Raw genomic sequence first — 27321 nt, forward strand, 5'->3', positions numbered from 1 at the left:
ATATATTATTTGAGGGAAACAATCACGTACCTTTTATCCTCAACCTCATCAAGAGGGGGACTATCGCTAGCCCCTGTGCCTAGAAAGGAAAATGTAATCAGAATTATGAACTTGAACAATAAATATGATTATGAAATATTTCTATACTTTATTGTAAGCTAGGTCCTGGTTAAGGCTACAATTGTTTTCTGTGATTTGAGAAATTGGGTTTCGAGTAGTGTGTTTTGTTAATTTAGATCCATACTTCACATATATTCGGTGCTAAAAAGTCATTAAACTCTATGTAGACACTAAAAACACTTTAAGGAAAACTTTGTCTTTAAGTGTTCCTTGAAACAATCTTAATGTGCAAAAGATTTGTCTGTGTACTTATGGTGATGAATACAAGTACTTAAAAATGTTACTAATATTTTTTTATGTATATCCCTGAAATTTACCGTTAAGTGTTACTGTAAACGTATGGAATATCTGGACAGTTGGCACATTATTAACAGTACATTTTGAAACACCCTGAAGTACCATTCAGACTTGGAAATGTGAGTAAGAAACGTGAAAGCAAATTAGCACGTATTGTTTGTAACAAAATCCCCCTCCTTCCCCCCCAAAAAAGAAAAAAACGAAACAAGATTTCCTTTTCGTGTTAGCTCGGAAACGATAAAACTCTCCCTTTTTGCTCGTTTGTTCAGAATTAGGAAATTTGCCTTGGCTTTGTCTTCAAGGTAGTTTAAGTGCTTAGTGCCTGGTTTCGGGAAGATTAAAGATACAAGATTGAAAGGGATTTATTGTGGAGAGACTAGGGCAGCGTTTCCCAACCGGTGTGCCGTGAATGGACCGCTGGTGTGCCGCGAGGAAATCGAAACAAAATTATTAATTCTATTGCAACCAAATTTTAAGACAGGGAAAAATGTATATTTTTGTATTTCACATTACTATGAATTTCTACTACGGAAAAAATTGCTGTAATGGTAATATATTATTCTACATCTATTACTGTGTAGCAGACAGTATTTCAGCTCGTACACATTTCCACGGGTAGCTGCTATGTTACGCTTCAATTGAGAGTCATACTAACACTGAGAAATGGAAGTACTTGTACGGTACGCGTCAAGTGAACGTTCGTAGAACACTCATTCGCACGTGAATGACAGAACAACACTTTGTTCAACAGGTGTGATTTGACTTCGACGCATCGCAAGCTGTGTGATTGCAATAATATGCACCAGTTTTGGTCAAAACAGCAAAGTTAAAAGTACAAGACATTTGTTTGTTCGTTCGTTATTTAGTGATCTTCGTTCTTAGTGAAAGGTTGGATCTAGTTTTCGAAAAAGAAAGCGTATTTTTAAAAATATGAGTTCTATATTTCATTGCAATTGTTTTCTATTTTAAAATTAGAATTTAAAAAAATAAGCATAATGAATTAGCATAGGGGAAAACCAGTGAACGAGCTTTCATCTCTGTGAGAAGATCAGTAATTACAGAAAAAAAAATAAAATGGTATTTTATATTTGCAAATGATAATAATAATAATAATAATAATAATAATAATAATAATAATATCTATGAGTGTGCCGCGAGAATTCACGTTATCCCCGTAGTGTGCCGCAAGTTGAAAAAGTTGGGAAACGCTGGACTAGGGCGACATAGGGAGAGAAAGAAAAGTAATTTTTCTGACTAGTTAGTGGTCGATTTTAAATAAATCAAAGGAGAGCAAATCGAAAAGTAGCCCTCAATTTTGTCTAAAATAATTGAAACAGATTCCAAATAACGGATTCGACGTAGTCGCTTCGATATGGTAGCAGCTGCAAAGTCGATTACCTGTGCGATCAAGTCAAACAAGTGAATACAGGCTTATAGACTGGAGAAAAAGGCTTAACTCAAAACAACTTATTACGAACATGTTACTTCACAGTCGGCCATGATGCCCGAGCGTGCTAGTGCTACGTGCTAGTAACGGAAATCACGTTTCCCTTCCTCAATATCTCCACCTTGCCGTGGTGGTGGGGGGAGGGGGGCTTGTGTGCTCTAGTGATCCCAAGAACTATTCCGGAGATAGCTTCGCTATCAGAGGGTTTCCCATGCCGGACAGGTTTTTATGGGTAGGAGTCAGACGAAGAGAGATAATATTGTAGTGGGCAGCAGCTCTACCATTACCACACTGAGGCTGAAAATGATTGATATCGGCCAAGCTCAGATGTGGAGAAAAACAGGCAGGGACAGGATGTCCTCTGTGGCTTTCACTGCGAGGTGGAAGGACCTGGGACACTATCACTTTGTCAGTCCCTAGAAAACAACATGAAAAGAAAAATAAAAGAATGTAATATTAGGGAACACGACACTACTGTTTCACAGAGGGTCGTCCCCGGCAGTGGAGGGAAACACAACAGGGCCTATAGGGTCATCAAACGAAACCCCTGCAGGATTGGAACCTGGAATGTGCAATCGCTGCTACAGTGTGAAAAACTGGAAAACCTAAAGAAAGAAATGAAACGCATGAAGATAGATATCTTGGGAATCAGCGAAGTTAAGTGGCCTGATGGAGGAGACATGTCGAGCGGTGACTCAGAAGCTGTAAACGGTTCCGCAGGAGTCGGTTTTGTCTTGAATAAGAAGATAGGACAGAAAGTTATAGGCAGCTGGAGATACAATGAAAGGATAGTAATGTTGAAGATAGCAACCGAACCGAGGAATATGACGATAATCCAAGTATATATGCCTACATCAAGCTACACAGATGAGGAAGTAGAAGAAATCTATGAGCAAATAGAAGAAGTATTAATGAAAGTTCAAGACAATGACAAGTTACTCATCATGGGTGACGGGAACGCAGTAGTCGGCGAAGGCAAAGAAGAGAATGTAACTGGGAATTTCGGCCTAGGAGAAAGGAATGCAAGAGGTGCACGATTAGTTGAGTTCTGCAAAGCCATAATCTGACTGTAACGAACACTCTCTTCGAACAATCACTAAGAAGAAGATACGCATGGACAAGACCAGTAGACAAAGAAATATATCAAATAGACTATATACTGATCCGACAATCAAGTGAAGAACAGTAAGAGTGACCCAGGAGCAGACTTTGACTCAGACCATAATTTAGTTTTGATGAAGAGCGAACTCCGACTAAAGAGGAAACGAGTGGTAGCACCAAAGAAAAGATGGAACACAATCAAGCTAAGAAGAGATGAAAACATGAAAAAGGAATTTGCAAACGCGACAGCCAAAGAGATGTAGGTAGTTTTAGCAGATGATGATATCGACTCGAAATGAGAAGACATGAAAGCAGGGATTAAAAAAGCTGCCGACGAACAAATAGGAAGAGAAATGAGAACCCAATATAAACCCTGGACAACAGCAGAAATGTTGGAAATGATGGAGCAAAGAAGACAGTTCAAGATAACAAAGAAGAGGAATACAGAAGGGGCAGAAATTACATCAACAGAGAAGTAAAGAAGGTCAGAGGAAACTGGATAAACAACTTGTGCAAAGAAATTGAGCAAAATATAGTCAAAGACAATACGGAAACGGCATATAGAAAGGTTAGAAAACAGTTCGGTGAGAAAAAAGAAACGCACAGACATTATCATAGACAAGAACGGAACAACGCTAATAGAAGAAGAACAGATAACAAGAAGATGGAAAGAATACATTGAAGAACTCTACAAAGGAGACAGAGTGAACGAATAAAAGATAGGAAAGGAATAAGATGTCGATGAAAATGAATTAGGACCATAATATTTACAGTGCGAATTTGACAATACTTTGGAGAAAATGCAACATGATAAAGCCCCAAGAATAGATCTGATACCAACGGAAGTGATTAAGAATATAGGAATAGCAACAAAGAAAAAACTATTTAATCTTATTAATGAAATGTACATCTCGGAAAAAATATCAAGAAACTTCGAGAAAAGGATATTGGTACCTATCCCGAAGAGGAAAGGCGCGCGGAAATGCGAAGAGCACAGAACGTTAAGTTTGCTTTCCAATGCGTCAAAATACTGTGCAAAATTATCGCACAACGAATAAAAGGGAAAATCGAAGAACAGTTATCGGAGGACCAGTTTGGATTCAGGAGGAATAGAGGAACAAGGGAAGCAATACTAAGTCTACGGTTGATCATGGAACAAAACATCAGATTAAACAAACCAATTGTGATAGCATTTGTAGATATACAGAAAGCTTTAGACAACGTAGATTGGAATATCATGTTGAGAGCGTTGAAGAATCTGAGTGTGGATTACAGAGACAAAAGAATAATATACCAACTTTATAGGAACCAGACAGCTGTTATAGGAAGAGATCAAAAGGAAGCAAGAATACGTAAAGGAGAGTGGCAAGGATATGGACTTTCACCTCTCCTGTTCAACGTATATATAGAAGAGGCTATGAAAGGATTTTTTTGAGAAAAACGAGAAAGGCGTAAAAGTAAATGGTCAGGTTTTCAGCTCAATAAAGTTTGCTGATGACATGGCATTGATAGCGGAGAACGATGAGGACTCGCAGGATGCACATTCAAACTTGAACTATCAACTGAAATAAAAATAAATGCAAAATGAAGATAAATAAGAAGAAAACCAAAGTGATAAAATGCACAAGAGCAGGACAGAAAAAGGCAAACGTATTTCTAGATGGAGAGAAAATCGAAGACGTTCCCCTATTTAGGAAGTTTAATATCCTCGGACGGAAGAAGTGAAAAAGACGTAAATTCCAGAAAAGCACAGGCTAAACAAGCATTCAATAGGAAAAGAGGACTACTAACATCAAGAAATTTGTCGTTGGACGTTCGTAAACGATTTACTAAGACACTGGTATGGAGCGTGGCGGTTTACGGATCAGAGACATGGACATTGAGAAAAGCTGAAATGTCCAAGCTGGAAGCATTTGAAATGTGGTGTTGGCGCAGAATGCTGCGCATGTCATGGACCGAAAGGAAAATGAATAAAGACGTACTAAAGGAAGCTAATGAAGGATGACAGATCATAAAGATAATAGGAAAAAGAAGAAACAGCATGCTTGGCCATCTTATTCTGCAGTCCGATTGGATCACCGTGTTGATAGAGGGAAAGGCAGAAGGAAAACCAGGAAGAGGAAGACCAAGGATAGAATATCCAGATGCAGTTATGAAGAAGAGGTCGTATTAAAGTATAAAACAGCTCTCCCAAATGAGAGAAAAAAAATTAAAATTTCCATGTTGCCCACCAACCTATGGTTGAGGTGAACAAGAAGATACCGCCACAATACTCCATCTTTATATGGCAGCGCGCTTACCTCTAGAGCGTGGTATCCCTGGTTCGATTCCGGGCCAAGTAAGTTTGTGGTGAACAACATATCTCTGAGTTTTCCCAAGGTATACCCGTTTCCTTCCACATTCTCATTCCGCAGATTCTTCGATTATCATTCATTTCCCTTAATCATCCGTCTCCCTTAGCCTAAAGGGGCATAATCAATCGTGCGACGTTAAACTGAAATATTTCCTATATGGCAGCGATACATCTCGCTTTGTCACTCATCAGAACAAGGCAGTAAGTCACACGGCGAAGACAACGGTGGCGTACATGAATCGAATGGCGTGTGAAACGGGAATTGATGCTGTCCCGGGTTCGATTCCCGGTGGGGGTACAGTTGAACGACCAAAGTGGTTCGGATTCCACTAGACCTATAATCAGTAGGTCCACGTCTCCTTTAGTCTAGCAGGCATAACCGTGGGACGATAAACTAAATACCGGGAATTAATGTTGTTCCTTTTAGAGACATTTCTGTGAAGTCACCAAACCCATACACCATGGATTTTTATGGGTTCATATTTTTGAAACGAGCGTTAGCTGTCGACAGTGTCTTTGGAAAATTTATCAAGAGGAGTGGAACAGACTTGGTCAAATTGTGCTTCAACGCAGTTTCTTTCTGTGGAAACTGAAATGCAGGGTGATAGCTAAAGCTAACAGACAGGGATTGCACATCGAACACAACCGCTTGTGGAGTCGCAATATTTCTTGACCTGGTAAGGGTTCCAAATTCGGTACAATAAACCTAAAACGACATCCTTCATGTGTGAACTAATTTTGAAAAATAATGAACCCTTTTTAACTACTTCAACTGATATATTGCTCTATTTTGGGTAAACATTTTCATACTGAACAACAACTCAGTATTTGTAAGCATCCGGCATACTACAAAACAATACCAGTATTATGAGACTTTGTAGAACTAGTAGAGTTATCAATCGTCCCGATTTTGCTGAGACAGTCCCAATTTCGGAGAAAATGTCATGCGTACCGACGTACAGTGGAGTATTTGGCCTGGAATACCGGTCAAAAATAACAATTACAATTTAGTATCATAAAATAATCTATTAAATTAAATTAAATTGTGTTTACCTACAGTTTTTAAGATACATTATAGCCAAAACCTGGTCCTGTAGTTTTGAACAGTCAGGAGAATCAGGGAAATTACATTATCTTGCGTATTAATTATTGTTTTATTGCTTTGAACTTCTGTAGTAAATACTTTGAAACATTTTAAGAGAAAATTCTTAGTTTTGCTATTAATTAACATTTGTTACATCAAATAATGGATGAAGAAGTAACATAAACATAAAACAGAAGCAACAATGCACTTTATTTTAGATATCTGTACAATGTGTGGCCAAAAGTCTGACCCGGCTAAATATTTGAGAAACTGTAAATGCAGTCGATCCGAAGTCAATTGGGATCAATGTTGGTAGGTGGGAGAAACATTATGACGTTGTAAAGGTTGTCGTCCGCCATCTTACTGGCCGCCATGTTGGAATCAACTTGTTTATATTAAATGGTAATATGGTCATGTGGCATGTTAAACAACATCCTCGCTTGAAGAGATATCCAACGATAAAGTTATTTTTCCAAAATCTGCAACGGTTTTGAAATTGTGAATGGATTTAGGATATCATAATGCTATCTTTTACACTTAAATGTTGTTATGTGTGTACAAACGGAAACTGCCTATTTTTTTTCCTTGTAAGTAGGACGGGATGTTAACTCGAGAGGAAAGAATCGAAATTATCCTTTTGACTGGAGGACGCTATTAGGACGTCGCTTACTGAAGAGGGTTGCTATTATTGCTGAACTGCGTCCTCTGAGTCGAAAATTTTTGCTTCTATCCTCAGCTGCTTCCTCTGAGAATTGCTCAATAGGCAAAATATCATGTTTCATGATTGCTGGGCCATGAGTTAAAACTTTATGTAGGGTTGTAGTAATCGGGTACCAATAATATTCTGCAGTGGCAGTAGCGAAGTTCTGAAATTTCTCCACGTCTATTTTATGGCAATAGCCAAATTGCCTCCAGAATAATCTTGATTTTTTTTAAAAGTTCAAATCCACACCAGTTAATCGAGTAGCAGTTTCGTGGTCAAAAAAAAAAAAAAAAAAAAAACCCTTGAAGTGTTCTCATCGTTCGTATTGGCATGGCCTTGCTTAATTTAGGGACGTCCACCTGATTTGGATTTCTTTTCTTCGTCTCTCTATCTATGGTTTTCCCTTTTTCTGATTCAGTTTGCCATAGTCTAATAGAGATTTTGTAGACTAAGTGTAATACTGATTCGAAAAACCTTATCCTTGTATGAAGGACAGACAATCCAAACAAAGACAGATAACGAATTTCATGCGTCATAATTCATGGTGCAGTTTATGAATTTAAAAAGTTTCAGTACATGTCATTTATTATCGAATTAATTGCATGAAACCCTACTTGAATAAATTAATTCTACTTTTCTTTATAAACTCAATCAACTAAAGATTGAACTCATAGGTTTATGTGAGGAAACTGCTGTAAGGACTTCTGAACTCACGTAAAAACCAAATTAGATATAATTTATAAATATATTATTTTCATGGGACAATTTGGGGCAAAATTTTATTCTTGGGCTAAGTTAACAAAAGTTGAACTTTTAAATGCAAAATGAATCATTGATCAACTAGACTCAGAACATAAACAAAAACATTTCCTAACTTGTAAACTTTACATTTTTTCTTGCAAAAGGCCCTTTACATTTTATTACATATTTAACCACCAAGACTTAGAGCTAAAATTTTCACATATCATAAAATTAAAACCTCTATCAATGCCTTTTAAAACAATACAATTTTTGTTGATAATGACTTTAATACAACTACTAAAATTAATACATCAAAAACTGCACTCGCGGCCACACTAATTTAAAATCGCTTGGCCAGAAAAATTGAGTGGCTTTAGCCATTATTATTTACGTTCATTTTATATTTTAATAACGGAATTTATTATGTTTACAAGATCCATCTACGAATTTATCTAAGAACAAAAAATAACTTTATTTCATGTATTTTTAAAATTTTATTTTTTCGACTTTTGTCCAGATTTTAGGGTCAAATATTCCACTGTGCGACATGACTCTGTTGGGACTTTACAATTTCCCGACTTTCATGTTTATTGATCAGATTTTTCCTCCTTGTTGCAATTTATTATAACTATTAACATTCCTGCGGCCTCCAAGAGGCTAGAGAAGCCAGGGAATTGATTTGAAGTATCTGATTGTGAGTCGAAGTTACTGATTATAATATTTAAATACGAATCTATAATGATTTCTACAACTAACTAAAGACTTTTAAAATGTAGTTTGAAGATCCTTACCAAATGCATCAAAAGCATTTCTTTTCATCGCGACATTAATTTAGAATTTTTCTGCCTACTATTGAGTTAGTTGCTGTCACGGAAACATACATCTTCCCATAGCTGTAATTGTTTAAAAAAATTAAATTGTTGTAACAGACCAATTTGATGAATATTACAGTGAGAAAACTTTAACTGTCAAGATTATATCTACTCCACCGCCCGAGAGAGCGAGCGAGAGAAGAGTGCAGTGTTGCCACACTTGGTACAATTGTACCAAATTCATCACTTTTTGTCATTCATTGGCCCGTTGATACCACGCTGGCATTTTCAGCCCCTTTTGTAAAAAAGTTGGTACAATTCTACCCAATTCAGCACCAATTATCAAATACTTGTCATATTTTCAGTTTCCCTACTTCTCACGTTACTCATACCGTGTGTTGGACTAAAAAGTGCTGTTGAATATTCATTCTGTGACGTTGCGCCGCATAACGCTACGAACTGCGTGAGGAAAATTCGTAATTTAAACTATACCAGGAAACAAATGACGCTAGATGGACGCTAGAAATAAGCAAGAACAAGGTGCAATAATTTATATTTTAATATTTTATTATAACGTACTGTTTAGACACGAACTCGGAGACGATCGATTTGTTCCGCGTTTTATATATTTTTTCATAGGCCTATATGGACACCATACCGTTTTCGTTTATCGGTCACTTTGAAATAGAGGCGCGTTTGGTTTCCTTACAACGGAAGATGATAACTGTTTTCCGTTTTAATTTGTGCCCTCTGTTATACTTCCTACGTGCGAAAAAAAAAAGTTTCATCTACTTCCACGGTTGTTCAGGGTCCTCCTATTTGGATGCTTTTAAAAAGTAATTCTTGATTTGGAGTCTTGATTTGGAGTCTTGGAAGAGGGCGGAGTGTTCTAGAAATTTATCTCTTTTAGTTTCGTGGTATATAGTCATGTATTACACGCGTATAAAATAATCAATTCAGCCCTTTTTGCTTCAATTTGGTACTATTTTTCAGCCCTCTCCAGAGCTAGGACTGTGGCAACACTGGAAGAGTGACTCCAGCGGGCGGTGATCTACTCCTACTAGTGCTCCGCCTTTTTCTCTCAATTTATTGATTTAATTCTGTTAATCGTTGTAATAATCTTATTTCAGTTCTATTCGTGGTATTTATGTTACTTTAAGTTGCATTTGATAGCCATTAAGCTGAATGTACTTTATAAATGTTAATTACAAGTTTATAAATGTTATTTCAATTGTAGAATATGGACAGAAATTCACATGTCGAAAGTAGACACGGCAAAAATTCTTCTCGTCCTAGAAAGTTCTTCCCCCATAAATACCTTCTTTATGAAGACACTTATTAGACCGTAGGCCAAGGGAGTTATAACTCCCCTCCTTGGGGAATATTTGCTACTATATTAGTAATGTTCCTTAGGGTCCTTAGAATAAAAAAAAAAAAAATAGTTGTTGGTCAACATATAAGTGCAACACCTGGGTTCTGGGGTCCCAAACCCTTTGGTGCCCCTGGATTTTTACAGACATCGATTGGATCTCTTTAAATGCCCGTAGATCAGACCGTCAGTGCAACACTGGAACACATTATATCTCGATCGGTTTGTAAGAGTGTAGGCTTTCAGTTTACGTAATGAACGTGACATTTTTATGTACGAAGGAAAAATAATTGAAGGATATTTAAGAAAATTTCCCTAAAAATGTTCCTTCTCGCGATTCTTTTACTTATTACGTGGCAACACTGCAAGTTAGGTGAATAATAAATTGTATTATAGGGAGCTGGCTTTAATGCGAGGCTGAGGAATTCAGATTTGATTTACAGGTGCCCCACCCCCGTCACCAAGAAACGGTCACTCGACGGTCCTGGGCACGGTTGCCAGTGTTTTGTCAAAAATTCACCTAATGCTCACTTAATTAAAGAGTTTATGCAAATTATGCAATCCCTATAGAAAGATTTCTTTAAAACTCGTCATTTACAAATTTGAATAAGCAGTTACCGTATTTGGGTACATTTTGCATATTGATCACCTATATTTTAAAACCACCCGTGTCACGGAGTGGTCTAACATTACTTCTCTAGCTTCGCTGTGTATAGTTTGCCCTCATACGCTGAGAAGCCATTGTCAAATGAATAATAAGCAACAAAACCGCAACCACAACAGAACTTAACAAATAACCAACTCACACTAACTCTTCAGAATGACATTCACGTGACAATTTTCTACCCCTGGCAACGCTGACATATAGAAGAAGGGTAAGGGAGTGTCCCAAGATTGGGGGGGAAAATGTTGAAATTCTTCCCCCTCTACCTCAGCCTCCGCTGGTAAACAAGCAAGCTCCCTATAATAACTGTGTAGTATATGGATAAAGTACGCTCCGTACAGATTTCCTTAGTAAACATAACTAATCCTTGTATTTGTACAATATACCGCTGTCCAGATAATGTATTCTTCTCAGTGTACGGAACATACTTTATCCATATGCTACATAGGCACTGCCCGTAGTTGTTATATCATGACGTTGCAGGGTGTCTGGAACCTAACAGTCTTCCTTATGTTACATACATATATGTATGTTACTTTCGTCATCTATATGTTATTGTATGTGAGATCCTGACCGCCTATATTGTTTCATGCGGAAAGTACTACAGATGGAACACTTTAAGTCCAAAAACTACAGGATTTACAAATGTAACATACGATTTTAAGTACGGTACATACATTTTTTTTCTCAATGCATGAGGCAAATGTAGACAGTGCTTACGAAACAGGAAAATCTGTGGTCTTCAAATTTGAGCAAATTTTGCCAGATGGATTTTATGCGCCTCTTCATAGAAACGTTATCAAAATCAATGAAAGGAGTAAAAGTACCGAACCTAAAACTTATGTTGCAATAGACACAACGTTACTCTATTCCAGAACTGTAGCCCTTCAGGTACACAAATAAACAAACATTCTTGACATATCAAAATATGAACTTGCTGCAGTATCTCCATCGATGTTTACAGGTGATAGCCATATTCGAGAAGCTAAAGGCAAATCTGTTTTAAAGACTAGCATCATGGGCGTCTCTGGCGGGGGGATGGGGGGGACGCGTCCCCCCAATATTTTGAAGTGACACAATCTAAAATTCCACTGAGATACTAGCAGTTAGATCATTTCCTTTGATGTCCCCCCCAAATTTTACATGCCAGAGACGCCAATGACTAGCATGGCCATACCCATGTCATCAAGAGATTATAGCAAACCTTCACTGATTATTATTGATGATTGTGTATATCTGTGGGTAGTGAACTGCCAGCGAGAGGAACTGCCAGAATTTTCTTGCAAAATTTCTGTGGTAAAGTCATTACACATTTGCTAGAAGCAGACGTCAACTTAATTTTCGACAGATATTACAAATATAGTATTAAATCATCCTCGAAAGAGAGAGAAGGAGGCTGCTCGAGAGAGGAAGTCTGAAAGGAGGTTTATTTTGACAGAGGAAACCCACTTCCTGCACAAAAGGCAATCTTAACGAATAGGTGTGGAAAGATTGTGCCTAGGGAACACTCTTATCATAACCAATCAGGATCCATCACTAACAGAATAAAATGTGGTTTCATCATAGATTGAGTCAATTTACAAACCTTTCATGAAGAGGCAGATATCATCAGAGGCGGACTGGGAGTACAAGGGCCCACCTGGTGCAATATGGTCTTCTTTATCCTTCCCTATTTTTCCTTCCTCCAATTTAAAAGTTACAGAAAAAATTATATATATATTAATACTAAACTAAGTTTCTTATCAACCCTTAACCTTGGTGTCCTCCTCTCTCTTTCCTTTGGCTAATTGAGACAGCGAGATTGCATATAAAATTGCTCGCCTTTTAATTTAATTAACGTCGTCTAGGGTAAAGCTGCTCGAGAAAATTCACCCTTTCCGGGAACGATTTTTTAAAAATTAGAAAACATAGTCTTTCTTTTTATAATTAACACTTTATTGGGTAAATTATTAAGGAAGTTTAATTGGTTCAATAGTAATAAGTTGTCTATTTCTTCTCTAAATGCTCCCACTCAGAACGTTCCTATTTAAATTCTTAATTTGAACTGCTCTAGAATACATATAGTGATCTCTAATTAGGGATTGGCTTTTGGAGTAATTTGCCTCACGTTCTCTTACAAGCTGACAAATCTACTCATTTTTTTCTATCATCTATACTAATTACTTATAGTATGCTTCACCTAGTTGCCCTAAGCGTGAAACAACTTCTTATATGAACTGTGCTTCACTGGGAAAGAACTAGTTAATTATTAAAAGTAGTGTAGGTTTCGGTAAGGTTATTTTGGACCCGTAAACTGGATCCGAGGTTAAATCAAGTGGTAGGAAACTCTATCAGCTTCGTCTATGTTTCAAGACTCCGTTTGAAACTAAGTTTAAGATCCTTAAAGGAATCTTCGATCGATTAATAGTCGAGTACCCATTTAATTACCCTGTGAACATCTCTTAGTTCACTTAAACTTAATTTTCTCGTCGTTCTGTGATAAACGAGAGAACAATTTGTTCAACATTAAATCTTTAGTCCTGAATAAAATATTCTTTAATTTCCCTACACGCTTCTCCTCGCACCTTAATTATACAAAACCCATATTCAAATAGCCAGAATTCACACGATAATTACATTTCGCGATCCCTTCCAAAACTCCTTAAATCCGAGTTACCCAAATCATTATTCCTTTTAATTTACGAATCCTATCCGCTCTCGGAATTAAAACCAACATTTCTAAGTTAGACAATAATTCACCTAAAGATATACTCTAGTGAAAACTGTTTCTCTTATTCTGAGAAACATAAAGAAAAACACGGCTCCATCACTTTGGAGGATTCCTTTCAGAATGCCTTAACTTGAAAGTCCGCCCCTTTTTATAGCTGTTGAGCAATTCTCGATCAAGGAATCTTTTGCGGGAGTGGGGACTATGAGTTTACCTCACCCAAAAAAATTTCTTCTCCTAATTCAAACTACATCGTTTCACGTTCCCCTGAGAAGTGTTTCCAACTATAGTAATTTCACTAAATTGAATACAAGAAATTTACAAGAATAAAAAATATGAATATGGATAAGTACATATATACACAATATATACACTACTAAACTATTAACCAGGCCTGGTACGTCTTAATCTACTAATTAGTTATTACTAACATACACAAATTATAAGAATTACAGCAAGGTGTGCCTTGCATCGGAGAATGATGCTTAAGGGCCTTGATGAATACCGAGTTGGTCTGGAGTCTGGACTGGGATGGCTAAACTCCCCGCCCCCACGAAATGTAAAGTTGTGTATGCGTATCTATAGCTAAGTATTAACTCACTTTCTTTATTTTGTAGTCTGAAAACCTTTGCAATGAATCGTATATGTCCCTTCAAAGCATCGACAGTTTACATTGAAAGAAATCTGAATATGATACGATTCCATCTTCAAAATTATGAATGGTACCTATAATTTTCATGAGTGGTATAATTTAGGATAGCTGAACTTAAATGCTTTTGATACTTTTTCGACCGAGTGCCCAAACCGGAATCGAACCCGGACCGCTCGTACCGAAGGCGAGAGCGTTAGCAACCACGCTGCACGGAGTCACTTGTGTAGTCTAGAAAACGTATTTTTACTAGGATATTTGAAAGAAAATGTATTTCTTTTCTTTCTTTTTTTTTTTTTTTTTGTTTTTAGTTTAACGTCCCATGATTGTATATCAATGTAAGGGAGAATGTGACGACGAGATACATGATAATGGTGAGGTGGGATGAAGAAAGTGGGAGGAAACGGGAGAACCTTAAGAACAACCACACCTACAGTGTTTTTTCACCAAAAGCCTATTTGTCGGGAGCAGGAATCGGATCAAACAAGTCAGTGGTAAGCGTTCTAGTGCAGAGCCTCCTTTTGTTTAAAGAACTCTATTTACATTGATATACAGTATAAATAGTTTACGAAGATAATGACATATTTCACAGCCTCATTGAAATTAAAAAACATTAATCAAGGAGAGCTCACTTTTTTTTTTTTTTTTTGGCTTGTTATGTTTTCTAGTTAATTAATGTTTGGGTTATTATTGTTGTTATTCATCAGTTTGAAACCAGAAAGTTAGATGTCTTTCTTTTTTTTCTTTTGTTGACTTCATATAAGAAGTTATGTTGTTTGTGCCTTGGCATTGATTTGGTTACTAAAACATAGTTGAAGGTCATAATTTGCAGGCCGCGTGAAACAGCTCTAGCACAGCTCCAACAGCTTCGAGTGCCAGGCGGTTGATTTCAGCTTTCGTTACAGGTGTCTATTTCAGCACTGGATTGGGTGCACATTCTATGACTGGTAAAAACAGTATATCGCTTTCGTGGTGTAGAAACAAATACAATGTATCAGTTAGGTATAGTAGGTAATAGTTAAGAACAGCTACTTCTCATCTCCCGTGCACGAGGATACATCTTACTGTTGCACTACCTAAACACCCTAAGTACAAGGGCAAGAACTCAGTCTATTACCTACTTTTTAACATCCTAGATAGTCAATGAATAATTCCTGAAAGTATGGCGTTTCTCGTCCTTCCCTAAATGGGAAGTACGGCTCCTTAACTATAACCGGAATAGTAATAGAAGGAATATTAACAAAGTGATGAATAAGCAGAGGCCCACTTTGATTGACGTTTACGTTTACTCCATTGAGAATGTTTTGATCCCAAGTTGCGCAAACTTCTAGCCTGTGTGTGTTTTTTTCTTTTTTGCTTACACTGCTTTACAGATGAGCTCCTTCGTGGCTAAGCCGTTAGTATACGCGCCTTTGGCGTTGGAAACCCGGGTTCAATTTCCAGCGGAGCTCATGTGTTTCGGATTCCACGTTAATCAGTAGGTCCACGTCTCACACAGCCTCGGTGCTTAAAGGGATGTTAAAATCAACTCAGCACCAGGGCTGTGCGATATATCGATATAAGCTTATATCGATAATCAATATCACAAAAATATCGACGTCGATATATGGATATCGTCGATATTCGATGTCGATATCCAATATCGTCGATATTCGATATCAATATCCGATATCGTCGATATTCGATATCGATAACCGATATCGTCGATATTCGATATTGATTCCGATATCGTCGATAACGATATTTAATATTGATATCAATGTTGTTGAAATCGATATTCGATATTGATATTGTCGATATTCGATATTGGTGTTTGACACTGCCTCGAAAAAGCCGCGGCGGGTTTTGCTTTATATATATAGACCCTAACGCTTTTTGGCTCTCGTTAGCAGCTGCATTTGCATTTCTTAATCGAATGAAACCAAACTGCACGATACTCGTATATGAGGCAGAAAAACGACCATTTCATGAGTTAAATTAATGTAGGGCTTGGGAGACTATGCACCCCAACATTCCATGTTAATATGTAATTTCTTTGTTTACTTCATTTCTTAACAGAATTAAACCAAATTTACACAGGATTAGTATGGGTTAAAAATTTGGTTCCTTTTGAAGATAGTCCAAATCGGCGGTGGGGTAGGGATGTTTCTACGTCTACTTAATCCACCTAAATGTTGCATATTTAACTTATATTATCGGCTGCACTATCAAACCAAACTTTGTGCAAAAATTGTATTGGGCAGAAATGCTGTTCCTTTTGAAGATAAAGCCAAAACCAGTGCAGAGCCGGGGAGTTATGCCCTCCAAAATATTTCTCATCATTAACATGGCTGCTCTCCTTAACCGAGTCAACTTGATATGCTCACTACAATTAATGTTTGTGCTGAATTGCCATTGCGAGTGAAGAATCAAATGCCAGTGCTAATATTTGCTTAAAACTAAACAGACAGGGAAACAAAGTAGTAATTTCTGTGCAAAGTAGTAATTTTCTGTTTATTTGTATGTGGTTACTAGATATAAGTTGAGCCACATAACTCAGCCCACTAAAACAAACAAAAGCCTCCATTCTGTCATTTCACTACATGATTAGCATCATACTAAACGTCTGACCACTGCAGGAAACTGATGTTAATCGAACTCTTTAGTATGGCACTAATCGCGAGTCAAAACGACTCTGCATAAGGCCCATTCTGTTTAGGTAGTATCAACACTTCTCTATTTCTTTGGATTTAAGTATTAAAATATGCATTATTAGGTGCACTATTATTAGGAATGACTTAGAACCTTTCTAAATTGATTTCATAAGCAAAACTGAATAATGGTATAAGACCTAAGCTTTAGCCTAAATTTAATGAAAACATCAACACTTTTAGATATGAATTTGCACAAAACCAATAACAAGAAATCTCTCCAGTTCATGTGGGAGATGTCACGTCTTTGCGTAAAGCTCTTTAATACAAAATATTATCAATTTAATAATAACATGAAAGAGATCTCGATTGATCGCGTGTTTCTTAATTGAATATTAAAATAGAACACTACAAAAGAATAAGTCCAAGTGTTAAATTTGTAAAGCCAATGGATTAACTTAGAAGAACACAAACACATACATGACACACACAGAGAAAAATGAACAATAACTGTCTTATTTAGAAATATGCCTATTAGCACTGAGTTTTCAACTAGAAATGTATGATGCATTGAAGTTCATGACACTGCTATTTAGGAACGAGCTTTTTTATTCATGGAAAGAAAATAAATTATTTCGAATGTTCTGCACTAAGTGAAGTATTAGCAACAGTTACGATATTGCATCCACAACTAAATACTCTTGCCGATAGAACGCTGGCACCTACACAAACACTTACGAGCCAGAAGAGCTAATTTTGGAAAGTTACTGTCATGAGATTTCCTCCAGTGAAGGAGGTTTTCTTCCATATATGTAGACAGTGGTGCTATTCTAATTTTCTAACAACTGGTTATATATATGAGAAAGAGATAGTAGATAGATGTCTCTCTCCCTCTCTCTTAGGAAGCAAATCATATAAGATAGACAATAGCAAATTTTTTACTGGATGCCACAAGTGACAAGTAGACAGCAACCTAATATAAGGTGTTGTGACGAAATTAGGTAGCACTGCGAATATCTTGGAAACGAATTATCCAAAATAGATGTTTGTCAAGAAGTATTGGAAACACCTTAACTTGGCAATGGATCAACAATTGTTGATAATGGTATGTATGCATTTCAAATGGAAATAACCCTCACCACAGCACTGATGTGATCCCAGTTTTCATTCTTGATATCTAACCAGCCCATTTGAAATTAAGAAAAAATCGCTTATACCTTGTTCTGAGAGATCATATATCTAAGCCTGTAGCTGTAACAATTTTTAAGAACAAAGCTAAACAAACTGAAACTTGCTCGTTCTTTGGTATAACGGGGTAAAATTTACTGTTATGTCTGGGTATAACAAACGGTTTAGCAAACTCGAAATATATTAACAACCAGTTCTAGCAAACCGGTGCGAACCGGCTGAATAGCACCACTGTCTAGATGGCACTGAAAGATATGCATCAATTTCCTGTTGCAGTAAGGCATCAAATGATTAACACAAAAGAGAAACGGGAATTTCCCGATTTTGTTTTTGTTGATCGGGTACGTCCATCTCTGAAATGAAATGAAATTTTTGAGTTTTACGTCCCACGTTTATGCCGGTTAGGCTAAAAGAGACGGTGGTAATGAGCAGAGCCCGTCAAATGCCATTTTGCCATGTTTTTTCCTAACGTTCTGATCATCTTGAAACTTCGTATGTAGGCGATTTGTGGGGTCCAACATATTTCCCACATACATTTAAAAAGCCATAAAAGCTATATTTTGTCTATTCCCACGATAAAAAACATATTTCCGAATAAAAGCAATATTTTAAAGCAATTTTCAATAGATATTCTGCAAATGAAGCAAGTCGTATCGTATAAATGTTTCCTAATTAATGTTTCTTTTCCAATTCGGATAAATATCATTTCTTTAAGTGCAAGCATTTCGAATATTTCAGCACAAGTTAAACACGGGGATGAGGATTACGCACAACACGAAAACCCGAAACAGACAGCGGAAAACAGCAGCGAGTGGAAATTCTCGCTTGCGTGATTCCGTTTCAACTATTTCATCTTTTCTACTTACCCACGAGGTCAGTTCAAACTAAACAAAGAACAACACTATCGCAAGTCAGTGTGGAAATCGCTCAGTAACCACAAATAGCTACTACTTCTTTGAAACAGTTTGCAATCCGTATTTAAGTTTTGTGTGTTCAGTGGAAACTTATTGAAATGCCGAAGATTTCGTTACCGAAGTCAGCCGTAGTGAAGACGTGGGCAGCAGAAGATGATAATATCAAGGCCAACGGCGAAGAAACAAACTGCAAACTTTGCTTGAAAACTGTAAGTATTGACGAAATTTATTAGCTTTCCTTTCTGTGATACCGTTTTTTTTTTTTTGTACAAAATTTATTATTTCTATTCTTTTTTATATTTACACAGGGATAATATTTAGTTTAGACTGATTTAAGATTTTTTACAATTACTAATTTGAAGAATTCATTAGGAGTTTACAACATTTTTATTTTTTGGCAGCAAAGCTTCCGTTTGAATTTAGTGTACACCTATTTATAAGCTGCCATTAAAGTAACGAAAATATACATTTATTGTCCTGTACAACAAAGAAATACCAAGGGAAAGCTCCTAAAAGAATAATTGATTGAAACTGTACAGTCCATGTCATACTTTCAAAAATAACGGAACAATTTTACTGTTGTAAAAGTTCAGCACTCAACTTATTTCTCGATTTATCAACAAGTGTTCAAGGAAAATCTTACAGTACAGAGTTTTGTTTCCTTTTTGTCGATACTCACAAACATGTTTTCATGTAAATATACGTGCTACTGAGCTACGAGTAATAGCATTACTTCTTTATTTCAGTTTGAATTCAAGAAGAAATGTGAATTAGTTCAACACAAACAATCCATGGTACACCAGAGTAAGTTGCTTCGAGGCGGGCAAAAACAGAAGTTACTGACAGAAATAGAAACTCCTAAGGAACAAAAACAATTTGAGGACTTGGTTCGAGCATTCTAGAGGATGGGATTTCACTCTAAAAATTGGAAAATGGGCCTCTTCGTGTTTTTATTATTATTATTATTATTATTATTATTATTATTATTATTATTATTATTATTTTATTATTATTATTATTATTTGGATAAGTACTGAACCGAGAAAATCCCGAGTGTTTCTACGTTACGGCGAACAGTACCAACAATTCACGAAGAGCTAAGACCAACAAGTACCAACAATTAACAGTAGAAATTTATGTAAACAAAAGTTTACTGCCAAAAATTATTTCTAACTGCCAAACCAGTGTTCGTTTACCAAGTATTTATATATATTTAGTTCAGGTAAGGTCGTTGGTATCAATGTAGTCAACTTGAAAATATCGTATTATTTTCCATTTCTTGCAATTCTGGTATAGACGCTTTCTAAATACGCTCCTTCCATTGTGGAAGGGAACAAAGAGGACTTCCTTTGTTTAAAAAATACTTTTTCGTTTCTCCTAATAGTACAAATAAAGGAACATTTTCGTGGACCATTTTGTGTGCGTTGGATACATAGTTACCTGAAGACAAGGGAGTAAAATCGCCAGTGGCGTATTGTTTTCACATGTTGCCCCACCAGGTCTGAAGATATGTATCCTGCTTCTTGTTTCAACTGCCTACGGATATTAGGACCTAATATACAGACATGAGAAAATCGGTCCACATCTTACTGAAAATTTGGCCGGTACGATCGGCCTTGTATTGTACAAGAAGCTCGATCACTAAAAGGTTAATGCGAGGACAAAGATGAATCTAATATGTACTTTTTTGGGAAAGGAAAGGGGGTATTTTTTTTTTTACCAATGTTGCTTTCTTTTAACATTGTTTTCTTCCTTCGTTTTTTAATGCAATGCTTGAACTTTTTTTAAAAAAATTGGGAGATATTCCTCGCCTTTGGTTCGCCCCTGATTCAGGATATTCCTTCTTGATTTTTCTTTGATGGTAACTGTAAAACTTAAATTCAAATTCCTTTTTCAAATAATCATTAACAGACAAAAAATGTGATAATTAATCGTATTCTAATGATTTTGACAATTTCAGAATCTGGCTGCCATAAGGAAGGACATCGGTGAATCAAGAATTTGGATCAGAGTAGACGAAGCTACTGACCCCCTTGGACGTAATGTTGCAAATGTTGTGAAATGTTGCAAAATTGACAGTGCTGAAGCTGGAAAACGCTATCTCATTCATGTAGCTCCATTGGAAAAAACAAATGCAGCTAGTATCACCCAGACAGTACAAGAAGCTTTACGTAAGTATATAGCGCTCAATTAAAATGTTCGGAAATTCCCTTCCCAATGTAATTGTAGGGTGAAGACTTTTAACATTATAGATTCCAAAATTACGCTTTCTATTTCTCCATTTTCGTTCTTGTAACATTTTTCAAACGCATTAATTGCCTACATATCTACATAAAAAAAAAACTGATAATTGAGCGATTTCAAAAATTGTCAATTTATCGCTCAATGCAACAAACTCTTAAAATTTTCAGAGTAGTATTGTTTCTACTTTAGCTTCTCTAATGAAGATTTTGCAACCAAATGTTTTAAAAATTTCATTTATCTATAGAAAAATAGTAATTAAATTTTAATCAACAGTTTCAACAACTCTTAAATATCTACTTTGAAAACATACCAAATCTTCTCATAAACGAAAGGTAACCCAGATACTTTCGAAACAAATTTATTTGCAGACATTCTGTGGCAAGGGGCTGCAAATACTGCTGAAAGGATATTATTGCTTGTAACTGACAGTGCAGCTTACATGCTTAGTGCCGGAACAACACTGAAGATGCTGTACCCAAAATTGGTACATGTGTCCTGTTTGGCCTATGGACTTCACAGGGTGGCTGAGGTCCTGAGAGAAGAGCATCCGGAGATTAATAGGTTGATTTCTTTTGGGAAGAAGATTTTCTTAAAGGCACCGAGAAGAGTAGAGATATTTAGGAGCAAGTTATCCCATGTTCCCTTGCCCCCAGAACCAATCTTAACCCCCTGGGACATCATACTATGCGAATAATCTAGAATAATTCAAAGAGGTAAAAACTATTAAAACATTCCATCTGTAACACTTTCAATTGGCAGACACAGACGAAAGAAGCTTTGTAGATGCAAAAAGTAAATTACGTCTTGTGATGGAAAGACTTGGTCTTTTCGTTTAGCAACACGAAGGCAAGGAGTTGGCAAGAATTTTTAAAACTGTCTTCTTTATACTCTTTTATTTTCTTTCGATGTTTTTATTTTTAGAAAACAGTTTGTTGTACAAATGTTCCGTGCGTAATGCATGAATTGCCAATTAAGAGATAAAATTCTTACCCCACAAATTACTTCTTACTTTCTTCTTAATCAAATCTTAGCATATTTAAAACACTTGATGAAATAATAATAATAATAATAATAATAATAATAATAATAATAATAATAATAATAATAATAATAATAATAATAATAATAGGAGGGAAATGTTTTCATTGCTATCCTTAGATCTATTAGAATTTTTCATCTAACCTAAGGGAAGATTAACTTAGAACATGTCCAAATTGTTTTTCAGGTTGTGGATCAATTGGAGCAGGATGCTGAATGTGTGAAGAAAGCTAAGAGTATTCTTCAGAATCCCACCCTGCAGAGACACCTCATCTCAATAGAACATAACTACGGTGAGATCCCAGAAATAATAGAGGAACTGCAGAGTCAGTCTATACAACTAACCACAGCCATTTCAAAGGTAGAAAAGTTCACATCGCACAAATGGATTGGCCCTGCAGGCGAAATAATAAACAAGAAGATGGGAGCTGTTCTGCGCCTAAATTGTGGGTGGAAGCCCCTGCGAGCAGTGGCTCAAGCACTAGCAGGATTCAACACTCTGGAACCACTTCCAGATAATTGGATACAAACTAATTATTTGCTGATCAAAACTATATATTTTCATTAAAATTCAACACGTGTTACAGTTTCGCCAACTAAATCTTTGGCTTGATCAGACACTATGTGAACAAAGCAAAGCTTCTACTTATGGAAAATATCACAGATAATTGGACAAATTTGGACGTGATCTCGTGCAAATTTGCACCAGTGACATCAGCAGACGTTGAGCGTTACTTTTCAAAGTTGAAGTACTTACTCAACGACAGGAGATTGTGTTTGTCAACAGCCAACATTGAACACTATTTGATTACAATGTTCAATAAAGAATGATATTTGTTCACAGAATGGTCATTTGTAGTTTTTAATCTCTAAGTATTGGAATGTAATGGAAAAATAAAAGCTGTATATAAAAGCCATATTTTTAATAAAAGATATATATAAAAGCCATGTTTTTAATTTTTAAAAGCCATTTTGCTATGCCATATTTCAAGAAAATAAGAGCTATATTTTGACGGGCTCTGGTAATGAGAAATGAATGAAAATGGTGGAATGAAGAAAGTGAGAGGAAACGGGAGAACCCCAAGGAAACCCACGCAACGCTGTTTGTCCACCACAAAGTTCATTTGGCGGGAGCATGGTTTGAAGCCGGGACCTCATGCACCAGAGGTGAACGCTCTACCACTGAGCCACCGCGGCCCCTATCGTCCATATCTGGATCAAGTATTGTTTGTGCGTGAGCTTAAAATACAAAGCAAGCATGTGTTATGTTATAGAAAGAACTTCTCTCTCTCTGAAACGCATACCGCTACACGTGCACATTCACAAATGCACATACATGAAATAAACACCTACACACAAATAAAACACGCATATTCTATGTTACCCTGTTTCACTCTCACTATTTCCGCAATGATGACCAATATGATAGCTGGGAAAGAAATTAAATGACTATTTTTATTAACTTTTTCTGAGGAAAGAGTGTTGGATTAGTAGGAAAACAAGTCTGTTTTCTGTGAATAACAAGTATTCTAGGATATCTGCCATTGAAACGTTTTGAGACCAGATTGTCTATATCAACATGAATATTCAAGACCAATCAATATGTTGAATATCCATATTTGATGTTGTTGGTATCAATGTTGTATGTTGTCGATATCGATATTTGATGTCGATATCGATATTCGATATTGTCGATATTCGATATCGATATTGTCGATATAGATATTCGATATTGTCGATATTGATATTCGATATCGATATTCGATATTTTCGATATCGATATTGTCGATATTCGATATCGATATCAGAAAAATATCGAATGTCGATATCTAAATTTCGATAACGCACAGCCCTACTCAGCACTGCTTCACAGATGCAGTTGTTCGATTCAGGGTTCGAATGAAGCTTTTTATGGGAACGGGGCGAATTATCAGATATACAATGCGAGTATTTTATCTCTCAGTGATATATATATATAATATGAAATGAGGGAAAATATTTTCCTGGCAAGGCAGAAGTTCTTTGGCGAGTTGGGGAAATTAGTTGACGAGACGGGAAATGTTGATTCAAATCTTGGTGGAAGATGATATGTTTAGCAATATTGGCCAAAAAAGAGAGTGAAGAAATTAAAATAATAATTATTATAATCAAAAATCTTAGTATTTAGGAGTAATTTGAGTGAAAACTGAAAACGACTCAGCTGCCTATGTCTAAAAAATCACTCTCACTTGTTAATATGGGTTATTTATTGTTGTATAATGTTATATCTCTCCAGCGTCGATGTGCCGTATACTGAAGGAGGCTAAAAGTTACGTTGATAAACAATTATCCAACGTATAAGCAACCAGGGGCGGATCCAAGGAGGCGATCGCCCCTCCCCCAGAAGAGGAAACTTTCTTATATTATATATATAAATAAAACCCATCCCAAACTTTGGAGCCCTTAAAAGTAGCAGTATGACAACCCATCGCCCCTCCCCCCAGAAGTCGGTCCTGGATCCGCCCCTGTAAGCAACTGCCCATGAAATCAAACTTGCGGTCACATACACTAAGTTTTTGCTAATGTCATGAAAATGTTATTTCGATATTAATTTTATGGGCACACATTAAAAATTTCCAATGGATGCTTGAGCCTTGGAGCCAAGGCTATACCCATGTAGTAGACACCTATGGTGTACGGAAGTACCGATGTTCAATAGGGGCGAGTTGTATAAAACGGGGACGGCGGTTCAAACGGGGACATGGTGTTTTTACATGATTGGCGCTGCTTACAGCGGCAACGCTATGCATTATTGTTCAGGACAACGATTACACCATTTTGGGCATGAATAAAAACATCACTGTACAGTTAGTGTGGATATGTATTGCTTTGAAGTTTTTGGCGAAATATTTTTCGATGTGTCACAGTTCTACTATTTGACTTACTCCCTGATTACATGTAGAAATAAATTTGGTAAATACACTAATGCATTCATTAGATTTAAGCTATTGTTTACACGTTTCACTTATTGGGTTATATAACCTATGAGCATAGGGAAGCCATGTTTTTCCATGTATGTCACATTCTGCCAAAACGGGGACATAGAAGCTAGTACAAATTGGGGACGTCCCCATTTTAGACGACATGTAACATCATTACAATTTACTTGTAGTTCGCGTATTACAGTCCGCTTGAGGCTGCGTATTACAGTCCAGTACATACTAACACTAGAAGAAAGTCTTTTTGGCCTGACACTAACCGATTTACGTTCTCTTGCGTTCGAGTTAACTAAAGCGAACGGTATTTCCCACTCGTTTAACAGGGACAAGAAGATTGCTAGAAAACACTGGCTTACGGTTTTCTATGAAGCACCCTAACCTTTCTCCGCGTGATCCTGAGAAGACATCTATGGTTAGGGCAAAGGGATTTAATCGCGAGACTGTCAAAAAGTTTTTGATCTATTGGAGTCTTTTTATGAACAATATCATCTCACTCTGAATGATATTTATAATGTTAACGAGACAGGCATCATGATGGTACCCAATAAGCCGTCTAAAGTGCTTGCGCTCTTTGTAAAAATAATAATAATAATAATAATAATAATAATAATAATAATAATAATAATAATAATAATAATAATAATAATAATAATAATAATAATAATAATAATAATAAAAAGTAGGTGCTTTGACATCATCTGAAAAAGGAGTTTTAGTGACTACAAAAATATGTATAAACGCGACTGGTAATTTTTTTTGCGTGCCATGTTTGTTTTCCCCAGGAAAAGGGAAAATCATATGTTGATGGATGATGCACTTCTTGGTTTATTTGTTGTGTATCACGGGAGTGGCTGGATAAATAAGAAAAATTTTTGGTTTGGTTTAATAAATATTTAGAGTTCGCAAATCCTACTTCTGAGAAACCTGTGTGACTTCTATTAGACGGTCACAATTAACATGTCAAGAGCTTATAACTGATCAAATCTAGCAAAGAAAAGGAATGTAATTTTGTTCTGCTTTCCACTACACATCCCAGAGATTACAACCTCTGGATGTTAGTTTCATGGCTATTCTGGAGAAGTAAGGAAATAGTTGATAAATCATCCTGGCCGGAAAGTAACCATTTATCAAGTCGGGAAAACTCTTCATAGTAGCTTTCGTAAAGCAGCTTCAGTGCAAACGGCAGTAAATTGCTTTAAGAAAACTGGAATATACCCCTTAAACAGAGATGTATTTACTAATCACTTATTCACTCTGAGAAGACCGAAAGACCATGTGGATGCATTTTCGTCGATCCCAAGAGGTTCGTCCAATACATAGCTGAAGAAGCACTCTTATTGGCCACGTAAGGATGACGTCACATTTCCTCTCCGTTACCATGGTGATCGCCATTTTGTTTTCTATACAAACGTGAGTGTGTAAATGAGGTGTTGAGTAAATAATGGCTGTGAAATTATTTAGAATTTTTAAATACTTTGAGAACGAAGTAAAGTTGGTAGAAAAAGGCGAAATGCTCTTGAATCAAATTACGTGTCTTCCGTAATGATAATGGTGAATTTAAATATTTAAATGGCAGAGTAGAGGCAAACATGAAGAACTGAAGTAGAAGCACGTTTGTATCCATTATTTGTACAGAAAGGGAACAAACCTTATGTGAATATGATTCGATCAGAGCACACAATTGTAATATTACATGATACAGACAAATCAACACGATCTTCACATAAGGTTTGTTCCCTTTCTCTGATCGAATCATATTTGCTCATTTATTTTGCCTTAGTAATTTTACGTTTACGATTAAGAATTTTCTGTTGCCTACAGAATATCGAAAATCTTTAGTAAAGAATTCTAGGATATTGCTTGTTCCATTTCTGCTCAATTACATTAATGTTTATAATCAAATACATAACACACCACCATTTATGCGTTATTCCTCAGCCTTCGCTCGTGTTTGTATAGAAAATAAAATGACGATCACCATGGCAACGAAAAGGAAGTGACGTCACACTAATTCAGTCTATTATCCTTGTTGCTTTCGTTTCTCTGTTTTTTTATTCGTGTGTGTGTGTGTTTAAAAACAGAGAGAGGAAATTATGAATATCATTACTTGTGAAATAAATTGAATTATAATTCTTGATTTATGTTCACTTCTTACACGGTACAAATAAATTATCCTTAAATAAGTCTTCGTCGAAATAAAAGTGTTATAAAACGCTCTTCACGGAACCACCACTCTATTTTCCCTAGTTTGCTGGCAGCAAAAAGAGAACATATGAACAATG

General features: G+C 36.4%; 1 protein-coding gene across 3 annotated transcripts in view; it reads right to left on the bottom strand.

Moving 5' to 3' along the window:
• Positions 1-27321, bottom strand: part of LOC145668260 (kelch repeat and BTB domain-containing protein 12-like) — a 134042-nt gene that overhangs the window by 62402 nt on the left and 44319 nt on the right. Inside the window, exons 1-2 of one of the 3 annotated variants that reach the window (XM_081735955.1) lie at positions 8638-8722; positions 31-79 (exon numbers count right to left, since the gene is read on the bottom strand). The exons of 1 other annotated variant lie outside the window; for it this stretch is intronic. In XM_081735955.1, the coding sequence (XP_081592081.1) occupies positions 31-79; positions 8638-8665 (77 nt within the window). In that variant the 5' untranslated portion in view covers positions 8666-8722. Of the gene's footprint in view, positions 1-30; positions 80-8637; positions 8723-27321 lie in introns of those variants that run through there. One more of the 3 variants, XM_081735956.1, reaches the window with a different exon arrangement.

The sequence above is a fragment of the Thermobia domestica genome, chromosome 13, assembly GCF_964235325.1.
Source record: "Thermobia domestica chromosome 13, izTheDome1.hap1.1, whole genome shotgun sequence".
Classification (NCBI taxonomy): domain Eukaryota; kingdom Metazoa; phylum Arthropoda; class Insecta; order Zygentoma; family Lepismatidae; genus Thermobia; species Thermobia domestica.